Raw genomic sequence first — 11579 nt, 5'->3', positions numbered from 1 at the left:
TATCATAGTCCGGATAAAAATAACAAAATAATTAAATCGCAAAACAATCACAAAATAACATATAACATATTAAAAATAACTAATATGCATTTTTTATACGAGTTTCAATAAAAACTAAGTCGGAATATCTCGATTTAAGATTTTTGGAAAGTTGAAGATTTGGCGATTTAGAGCCAAAACGAGCAACCCACAACGAGAGAACGCCTTAGCTAGGATGTGTGACCGAGAATCTTTTCTTTTTTTGGGACGTGTGGGGTCCACTCGAGATTTTTTGGTCGTTAATGGGGGGACCGCCTATTTTTTTAAAGTTTTAATTGGGGGGGGGGGGTGTTCTGGTTTGGTGGGGAAGGGAAGGGGACGATTTATTATGTAGGTATAACGCCGCGTATACTACGCTGTTTATTAAGGCGTTTCTTAATAAACGACGCTATACTTACCCGTCTTTTCAAATTCAAGTGTAACACCCTTTTAAAGGGCACTATACCTTAACGGGCAAACGGCCGTTAAGGTATGACGCCCTTTAAAAGGGCGCTATATGTATTTTGGTCACTAACTTTTTTTTTCACCTATTTTTTTGTCTTAAGTTCAAAAATACATTATTTTGGTTCCGGACTCACATAAGAAGAAGAAGAGTGTAAACTGTAAAAGTTTAGTGGAGATGAATAGTTAATTGTCAACGACTCAACAGTCAAGGTTGAAGACCAATCTACGTACATGATCACGTCCACGGTGCTCTTGATGGTACGATTAGGGGGTATCGAACGGGCGGGTCGACACGAATATAAACAAAAAAATATAAATAGATAATTATTAATTTTTAATCATTTTGTCACCACCAAACACGATATAGCACTGTTCTTTTCCTTAAGCCTTAAGGCATGAAACTATCTGGTTTTTACATTTCTCGATTTTTATACTACTGTTATTTTCAATTACTGGAAGCACTTCTCTTTAACTTCCCATTTGTTAATGTGTTTTTTATCATTTTTTATTTTGTACTATATTGGAGTACTTTCAACTGTTAATCCACTTCTCATCAAGTTTCTTTTATCCATAATTTGATTAATTTATAACTGCAATTAGCTTCGACATCAGAAAGTTCACAAAAAGAAGTAAAAGGATCCCATGTTCTCGTTCAGCTTCTACTTATAATGTTCCTAGAAAACACGCACATTACACTTTGCTTCTACTCTTTGACAATACGACAAATGCCAAGTATTAAAATAACATTTACATCTTTATAAATTGCGTTCACAACTTGAACAACAACAATAATAACAAACCCAGGTAATATTATCACAAGTAGAATTTGGGAAGGATAATACGCAGACCTTACCCCTACCTTAAGAAGATAGAGAGACTGTTTCCGGTAGACCCTCAGCTCATAACCACAACTGGAAAGAGATGCTAAACACTATTGGCTCACAGATAATCTGATTCAGTAGAGAATTACTTGTTGAAATGAAGAGTATGCATTATATATGGTTAGACAGTTCCAAGGCATTTTTCTGCTGTTCTTGCAAGCTGCATATTACAGAGAGCTGTTTCTGAACGAAAACTTCACTGAAAAGGCAACAACACAACTATATGTGTGAAAGGATATTATGAACTGGTTGCTCTTTTTCTTTTTTATGACAGTGGTGTCCACTACACCTGGGATGCTCCTCGACTATCCCTAAAAGAATCATTCTCAAACATGCTAATGTTCTTCATCAATCCGAGCTGATTAAGAGGGAATATCGACATCACAGTAGCTTCTCTCCAGAACAGAAGGAGAGTAACGCAGTTTCAACAGACGGACATTATTTATCTCCTTTCACAAAATACAGAACATGGAAACAGAGAAAAAATCTTATCAACTCCAATAGCTAGCATACTAAATTCTAATTAAGCAGGATTTATTTCTTAGTGTAAGTTTGATGATCAGGTCCAATATCACGTGATCCAGTGTTGATGTAAGGCCCACGAAAAGTCGCCTGGGGTGGTAATGGCTTTGATGAATCAATCACTGGAGTTGCCCTTGATGATCTTGACCTGAATTGAAACCATGAAACTTTCAATTAAGCAATACTATGAAAGATCACCTCTTTATTTTCCACTAGCAACTAAATTTTACTTACGCCATGTAAAATGGGAAGGATAAGCCAGCAGCTGCAAAGGCTAGCAAGCCTGTGGCAACAATGACATTGCGCTTGCGAGACATCAAGTGAGATAAAGCAGGATGTTCAAGTATCTGAATAAGTGGGAGAAAGAAAAAGACGAGGAATAAGCGAGAGCCAAAATAATTTTCCAGGAAATAAAAACCATTAAAGTTCAGTTACAATTTACATTTCCTATAAAAAAAATTACAATGCAGCATCTTATTAGATTCTTCCTTAAAGCAGCTATAATTTTAAAGCAAAAAACTATTTTCCAGAGAACTAAAAGAATTCATGTCTATACATAACAGTTCAAAGGTCACTCGAACAATATTCACAGAGGTTAAGAGACATCAAAGATGGCACGAATAATAGGTTTACGTTCAGGCTGCTAAGTGATGCAGGGGACAAATGCTTCCTCCTTTGGTCACTACTAATTACACCAATGATTTTATTTCATAAACCGTTGCATTGTAATCAATTTGATTAAGACATTTTGAATCTTTATCAATTTATCGAATTCAAGTTTTACAGCTTGGAAGAACGATTTCCAAATGCCATATCTAGCGCTGACATCAGAAGATAAGACGGACAAATCCTTGGGTTGTACTCTTTTCACCTACAACTATGGGTACACAACAACAACAAACCCAATATAATCCCACATGTGGGGGTCTGGGGAGGGTAGTGTATACGCAAAACTTACCCCTACCATGAAGGTAGAGAAGCTGTTTCCGATAATTATGTGTACACACAATAAAAGAAATAACATTCTTTGATATACCTCTGCTTTGACAAAGAAACGATTAGTAGATAACATCTACATAATTTTCTCTATGTTATATTTTGTGATTTATCCTACAATATCAAAACACTGCGTTAAGAGTGCAGATTACAAGTCTTTCATCAGTTTCATATCAATATTCACGCATTGAACCTGAATCTAGTAAAGCATACTATGAAACAGATATTAACTCAAAGGTGTAAGATAAGATTTATGATGATTGATTGTGATGAAAATATGTTACAGATCAAACAATTCAGACAGATAAAAGTTTTGGTTCTTTACATCTCTTATACTGTATGCTTTGAGAACCCACTACCTTAACCTGAGGCGATTACAGGTTATATAGCCACATTGAGTACTCCCATCTATTTTCTAAGAAGTACAGATGATTAATACAGAGCAAATACCATAACATTCCCAATTTTCCATTAGCCTTAAAGCTAAATTTTAAATAGTACACGAAAAAGTTTGAACTATTCATTATCACGCCTTAATATAATTTAGTTGCTTCATACATCTTATACAATGTGCTTACTGCTGATGTGTTCAACAAACAAATTTAAACTATGGAAGCACTTTTCATCCAAGGGAAACCTCTTTCAACCAAGTTAATTAGATCATTCTCATCATGAGTGAAAACCCTCAATTTAGCTTCCACTGCTGCAGATCTGTAATAGTACTGGAACCAACGACATGTGGGCAAGATCTAGAAAGGACCTGAGGATCTCCAAATTGGTGGGTGACGTGAAAACGAACTACATGATATTGACAAAACTTCACTTGATTACTGGTTGAAGCCAAAGAAAGACCTTTGGAAATGTGTTCATTCATGATTTTAGTAGCTTAAAAGACAATACAAAGAAAACAGAACAGAGAAGAAGAGCTCAACAAATTCTATATCCACTTAAGAAAGTGAAGCAATGGATAGTAATCAGCATATTTTCCCAAGGAATGGCACATGAACGAACAATGCATTTGGCCTAAGCTATTGGTTTAGAATGGCGTGGCAATCTTTTTGTGCACAGATAATAGACCTCAAATGTTAATTATGCTCGGAGAAGGAATGCGATGGAACGGCCTTTTGATGAGAAAGAGGTGGAGAACGCAGTAAAAAAATGTTCTGGAGATAACACCCCTGGACCGAATGGCCTTTCTTTTATCACTGTTGGGAAGTAAAAGAAAAAAGGATGTTATGGGTTGCATCGATCAATTTTATCAGAGTTGCACATCTGAGAATACCTTTTTCCTAGTCTCCTTCGCTCTCCAAAATACAGCAGCAAAAATTTGGTTGGTTAACAAAGGACGTATCTTTGGCATACAGTACAAGTTTTTGGGCAGCGACTATGAAACTTAAAATTAAATTTCGAATTCTTTATCAAAAAGGGGAGTAGATTACTCTTTTGGTTTTATTTATGATGTACAGACAATAACCTGAAAGCTATACTGCTCGGACTCTCCGAAAATATTGCTGAGTGCGTGTCGGATCCTCCAAAAACAGTGCATTTTTTAAGGATTCGACACAGGTGCATCAGCATTTTGGAGAGTCCGCACAACATAACCTGAAAGATAACTTTCACAAGTGAAAGGCGAAGCCAGGATTTGAAGTTTATGGGTACTAAACTTGTCATTGAACTCATAGCTCGTCTTAGTTACTACGAGTACGCAATTACATATTTTATTTAAGAGATTTCCTAACACAAATACAATCTACGCAAAAGTTACTGGAAGGTTAAAATTTCCCCAAAATACTGAACCTTCCAACAACATCAAATTATATTATAGTTACTCTTAAAACAAGAAGAATTTTTTATTTGTTCATTTCAAACCTCATTGATATTCAAAAGTTAATGTAGTAGCAAACAGAAAAAGTCTCGAAGAATTCGAACCTAAAACCTTTATTTTATTCTGCATTTAACTCTAAGAATTCAAATGACAAATCAAAGAGTCAAACAAACTAGTGAAGTTACAAAAAGCAAAACCCAGAATTTTAGGAGAGTGAATTAAACGAAAAATTAAAACTTTACCAGGAAGAATGCATCGAACTGAAGCTTTTCTGCTTTGATGGTCTCTTCTCTATTGAGCTGCACCCGACCCGCTTGATGATTTAGGTGTTATTTGCTTGCTAATTGGACCACAATCTTTTCCCCTTGTCCTTTTAGCTATTTTCCACAAAACAGTACTCTTCTAGCAAAAGGAGAAAAATAAAAATAAAACAGAGTTTTTAGAAACTACTATTGTTTAGTGTATATTAACTTTCGATAGTTACGATATATATAATTATTTTCTATAACTACTATTCAGTTGTTATGGTAGTGTATTCACTGTATACGCGCTACTATATTCATAAATACAGCAGCAAAAGTCGCATAAAAGCCTAAGAACATTGGGTTACATCTGTATGCGACTGTATTCACATGTATTCGTGTCATGTATTCATGAATACAGTAACAACAATTACCTTAAAAATAGGTAAGTTCAGCTGTCTAATAACGAAAATAATATCAATTAGCGTGATACACTCCTAATATAACTCAACAAAATTAATTCTAACATGCCTCATTATCAACCCAGTTAATTAGAATGATTTTTCAGTTGTATATAACTGTCGTATTTAACTAAGAAAAATATTGCACCTAGGAACCAAACCAAAGAATCTATGGCGGTGAAAGCAACTTTTGTGAAAGTCACGACTAAGAAAAATGTGAAGGAGGATAAGACCCCGAGTCAATATCCTAAAGAGGAGAAACGTTGTCCAACCTTGAAGGAATTAGAGGCGAAGGTTTATCCGTTTCCAGATTCAGACGTACCCACGATCCTTGATGAATTGCTGGCCAAGAAAGTCATCGATCTCCCTGAATCAAAAAGGCCTGAGGAAATTGGTAAAGTTGGCGATCCGAAATACTGCAAGTTTCATCGCGTCATTAGCCACCCTACAGAGAAATGCTTCGTCTTAACCCTACAGAGAAATGCTTCGTCTTAAAGGAGAAAATCATGGATCTTGTAAGTGAAGGAAAAATCATCATAGATATGGATGAAACAGCAGAAGCAAACCATGCAAGTGTAGCGCCCAAGGAAAAGAAGCGTTCAACGTTGCAGAACATGTCAAGCAATGCCTTCTTACAATTTGGAAGTTTCAAGCTTGTTGAAGTTGAAGGTTCACTCGAGCTAGACACTCACTCCAAAGACAATGATGACGAGGGTTGGACTCTAGTCACTCGCAAGAAGCGAAAACATAAGGCAGTTTTGAGGCTACGAATTCCTAAGACAAGAGCGATGATGAACAATATGGATAAGCTACAACCATCAATAATTATCAAATCTTCTATTAGCAAGAAGATTAACAGTGCCTTATCACCGAAGTTCCGCAAGCCCATCATATTCATGAATTCTTTCCTGGAAAATTCCTTCATGGAGGTCATATTGGTGCAACTTATGTAATTTCTAGTACTGATGAAACAGAGGAAAGCAACGGTGAGCTTGATCCAATGAAACCACAAGAACATCGTGATGACAAAAAAGTTGTCATATGTTGCAACAATTTCCTTCACATATGATGACATGCTGCTGGGTTCTAAGCCACATAACAGACCTTTGTTTGTTGTAAGGGCCATTCGAGAACAACATCTCAATCGCATACTTGTTAATGATGGTTCGACTGTCAATATCATGCCAAATATGGTGCTAAAAAAGCTTGGGATCTCTATCGATGAGTTATCCAAAAGTAACCTAACAATCCAAGATTTCAACCAAGGAGGACAACGAGCCATATGTATGATCCGCGTAGGATTATACTTTGGTGAGATGAAGTCAAACACCCCGATTCACATCATAGATGCTAAAACATCATACAACTTGCTACTTGGGCGTCCTTGGATTCATGAGAATGGAGTGGTATCGTCTACTTTGCATCAATGTCTGATGTACAGAAGGGATGGAGAGATAGTCAAAATTGATGCAGACATCAATCCTTTCACTGAGACAGAGTCATACTTTGCAGATGCAAAATTCTACCTAGATTCTTGTGAACCGGGTGTGGAGAAACCATCATCAGTCGACGAAGGTGATGTCAATTCAGAAGAAGAAAATAAGGCTCACTGGACTACCGCTAATCTGTCTTAGAAGAGAACTGAAGAAGTCTATCTGAAGATGAAATATAAACAAAGACTGATAATGAGCATCCAGTTTTTTGCTATGTTCCGCGTGAGCGTCAAAAGAAAGGGCACCCTTTGTTATAGGAATGTACTCCAAATAAGAAGATGAGTCGTATAGCGATACAAGATTTGAAGGAGCATATGACCGTCCCAGTTGCACAAATCCCATCCATGACTTGTGAGTCTGCTAAAGGCAATATCCAAGCTGATAAAGTAAAATGTCACTTTGATCCTAAGGCCTTCATACTGCTTGAAAAGTCTGGTTACGACTTCTCCAATCCATCAAGTCTAGGAGAACTCAAAGACGAAGTCACTGGTGAAAAGATACATGGGATCAATGAGTCCCAAATGAAGTTGAGAAAGCAAGGGCACTACGTCGCCACTACAAAGTTTGGGTTGGAATTTATTTTGGCAGAGCCTCTTCGAATTTCATCTAAGAGAAGCAAAGAGATAGATTCATCACAACAGACCTCGGTAGAGGAGATGGAGGAAGTTAAGGGCAAGAAAATAAAACAACGGGCTTCAGTGTTTGATCGCATTAGAGGCTCAATCCCTCGGGTCTTGGTGTTTGAAAGGCTAAGTCACAAAGGTGAACGTGTATCTTCCAAACATCTAAGGGAAGTTTCCATAACCTCAAAGACCTCCGTATTTTGTCGCCTGAGAACCACAAGGAAGTCACCATCTAGAAAGACATTGCCAAAACATAAGGAGCAAGGCCATGTGGAGTGGGGTCATTTTGAAGTTGTTGCTGACAAAGAAATCTGTAGTGCTTTCCCATCACGTATGAAGAGGAAGTTTATTTTGTCAATATCCATAGATGGTCCACTGAAGGTGCAAAGGAGAACCATTAATTATACTTTCCATCCTCGTAAAGAGGTAGAGAAAGAAAAAGAAGCCATGCCGACCATCCAAGGAAGTCAAAGAGAAAAGTCAGACTTTGTGGAAACATCTTATCACAAAACTGTGGAAGATAGCCCATGCCTTGCCGTTGATGATGAAGTACACGAGGCTCCCCCTCAACTAGAAGATGGCGGGCAATCAACTGTGGATGAGCTTAAGGAACTCAATTTAGGCACTCCGGAAGATCCACGCCCACCTTCATTAGTGCGCTTATTACGCCTCAGGAGGAGGAGGAGTACTCCAAGTTATTGACCGAGTACAAAGATGTATTCTCTTGTTCGTATAAAGAAATGCATGGACTAAGTCCTAAGGTAGCCATTCATCATTTAGGGACAAAAGTGGAGAACGCCCTGTGAAGTAGTCACAATGCATGTTTCGACCAGAGATAGTACGACAAATTAAAGTCGAAGTCAACTAGCTCATCGAGGAGAGATTTATTCGAGAGGTGAAGTACCCATCATGGATATCTAATATTGTACCTGTCAAGAAGAAGAATGGTCAAATATGTGTTTGTGTTGACTTTCGAGACCTAAACAAGGCATGCCCGAAAGATGACTTTCCGCTACAAATTATAAAACTTATGGTTGATGCTACAACATGGGATGAAGCTATGTTTATTCATGGATGGTTCCTCCGGATACAATCAAATCAGAATATCTCCAAAAGATGAAGAGTGTAATGCTTTTCGAACTCCAAAAGGGATATACTGCTACAAATTGATCCCCTTCGGTCTGAAGAATGTTGGTGCCACCTACCAACGCGCGATGCAAAATATCTTTGATGACATGTTTCATAAGAGGGTTGAATGCTATGTCGATGACTTGGTGGCGGAGACGAAGAGTAGGCGTTACCGCCTTGAAGACCTTCGCATTGTTTTTGAAGGGTTAAGAAATTCGACCTAAAGATGAATTCACTCAAGTGTGAATTTGGAGTTACCTTAGGAAAGTTTCTTGGATTCATTGTGAGTCATCGTGGAATTGAAGTTGATCCCGCAAAGATTGACGCCATTCAGAAAATGACCTAGCCAAAGAACTTAAGGGAAATTTGAAGTCTACAAGGAAACTTAGCATTCATCCGGAGGTTCATCACTAATTTGGTCGGGCGGTGTCAACCGTTCAATCATCTATTGAGGAAGGATATACCTTTTCATTGGGACCAGTCATGTCAAAATTCTTTTGAAAGCATCAAAATATACTTGCCGAATTCACCTGTGTTAGGGGCGCCAATTCTTGGGAAGCCATTGATACTCTACATCGAGGCACATGAACGTTCACTTGGAGCATTGATTGCTCAAGAGAATAAGGAAGGAAAGGAACAAGCCTTGTACTACCTCAGTCGAACTCTGATAGGAGCTGAGTTGAACTATACACCTGTTGAGAAAATATGCTTAGCGTTACTTTATGCGATAAAGAAGCTAAGGCATTATTTTGAGGCATACACCATCAAACTCATCTCTCGAGTAGATCCTGTGAAGTTCGTGATGACTCGACATGTTCTTTCTGGATGCCTAGAAAGATGGTCCATATTGTTTAACCAATATGAGATTACGTACACACTTCAAAAGGCTATGAAAGGTCAAACACTAGCCAATTTTCTAGCTGATCACCCTCTTCCGGCGGAATATGAGCTTTCTGATGAGTTTCCAGATGAAGACGTTTTGTTCATTGAAGAATCGCCACCAGGGATAATGTTCTTTGCTCAATCTCCTTACTTGTTGTCCCAAAACTTTCACACTTCATACAACTTGGTATATTGATAAAAAATAATAAAACAAACTATTATAAAAAGAAAAAATTATAAAACAAAATGAAAATGTTAAAAATGACTAAAAAGTTGAAAATGATGGGCTGCCTCCCACCAAGCACCGCATTTAACGTCGTGGCACGACGGAAGTCTACTTTACCACTTTTAGGAGCTGAGTTGAACTATACACATGTTGAGAAAATATGCTTAGCATTACTTTATGTGATAAAGAAGCTAAGGAATTATTTTGAACTCATCTCTCGAGCAGATCCCGTGAAGTTCGTGATGACTCGACCTATTCTTTCTGGACGCCTAGCAAGATGGTCCATGTTGTTTAACTAATATGAGATCACGTACACATCTCAAAAGGCATTGAAAGGATAAACACTAGACAATTTTCTAGCTGATCACCCTCTTCCACCGGAATGGGAGCTTTCTGATGAGTTTCTAGATGAAGACGTTTTGTTCATTGAAGAATCAACATCAAGGATAATGTTCTTTGATGGATTTGCATCTCGTAACGGTGGCCCCCCGGTGTTGTGTTGATCTCTCCAGAAAGACAAGTCTTGCCATTCCCCTTTGTTTTAGGTGAAACATGCTCCAACAATGCCGCAGAGTACCAAGCTTTGATTGTCGGTCTCGAAATGTCATTAGACATAAAAATTCTATAGTTAGAGATCTTCATAGACTCTAAGCTGATCATTAACCAACTTTTGGGTAGTTACGAGGTAAAGAAGTAAGATCTCTTGCCATACCATCAATATGCTTCTGGTTTACTTGGAAGATTCAACCAAGTGTTCTTAAACCACGTCCCAAGAGAAGAAAATTGCAAGGCTAATGCTTTGGAAAACTTGGCCACGACGATGGAACTTGGAGAGAATGAGACAACAAAGGTATATGTTTGTCATCGATGGGTCATTCCGATACTTCTTGATCTTCAAATCAACGAAAGACATCATACGTCCATTCGGGTGATTGAAGAAGAAGATTGGAGGCAACCACTGATAGAGTACCTTGAACATGGAAAGTTATCCAAGGATCCGTGACAAAGAACAGACATCAAGCGAAGGGCACCACGATTCATCTTCTATAAGGGGACATTATTTCGTCGCTCATTTGAAGGACTATTCTTGCGATGTCTTGACAAAGAAGAAGCCCTCCAAGCGATGGAAGAATCACATTATGGCTCATGTGGAGCACACCAATCTAGTCCTAAGCTCCATTTTTGCATCAAGAGGATGGGCTACTACTGGCCGACAATGGTGAAGGATTGCATGGAGCATGCCAAAAGATGTCAAATGTGTCAAGTCCATGCCAACTATATCCACCAACCTCTGGAGCTTCTTCATCCAAATGTATCTTAATGGCCTTTTGATGCATGGGGACTTGACGTTGTTGGACAGACTACTTCTCTAGATGGGCTGAATCTGCTCCACTCAAGGAAGTAAAAAAGGAAACTGTTGCCAATTTTATCAAGTCGAATATAAATTTTAGGTATAGCATACCAAGATACATAATCACTGATAATGGAATGCCATTTGACAACAAGTTCGTAAGGAGTCTGTGCGAGAAGTTCGGTTTTGCAACATAAGTCTTCAATGTATAATGCACCCGCCAACGGCCTTGCTAAAGCTTTTAACAAGACGCTTGGTAACCTTTTGAAGAAAGTTGTTGCAAAGAACATGAGAGACTGGCATGAGAAAAGGCTTTGTGGGCATACCGGACAACCTTCAGAACTGTTACACAATCAACTCCTTACTCTTTGGTGTATGGCGTAGAAGAAGTCCTTCCACTAGAGCAACAAATTCCATCACTGCGAATCGCAATCCAAGAAGGAATCACATCTGAAGAGAGTGCTCA

The 11579-nt window shown here is 38.3% G+C and overlaps 1 protein-coding gene across 1 annotated transcript; it reads right to left on the bottom strand.

Moving 5' to 3' along the window:
• Positions 1–1453: 1453 nt before the first annotated feature.
• On the bottom strand, positions 1454–5090 carry LOC104095565 (uncharacterized). Its single transcript, XM_009601717.4, has 3 exons — positions 4950–5090; positions 2121–2233; positions 1454–2034 (listed from the first exon to the last, which is right to left on the bottom strand). Exons 2-3 carry the CDS (start codon positions 2201–2203, stop codon positions 1899–1901), a joined length of 219 nt encoding a protein of 72 aa, XP_009600012.1. The 5' UTR covers positions 2204–2233; positions 4950–5090; the 3' UTR covers positions 1454–1898.
• Between the last annotated feature and the right edge of the window lie 6489 nt (positions 5091–11579).

This window comes from Nicotiana tomentosiformis, chromosome 11, assembly GCF_000390325.3.
Source record: "Nicotiana tomentosiformis chromosome 11, ASM39032v3, whole genome shotgun sequence".
Taxonomy (NCBI): Eukaryota; Viridiplantae; Streptophyta; class Magnoliopsida; order Solanales; family Solanaceae; genus Nicotiana; species Nicotiana tomentosiformis.
The sequence above is the reverse complement of the archived record's forward strand: the minus strand, read 5'-3'. Positions and strand labels throughout refer to the sequence as shown.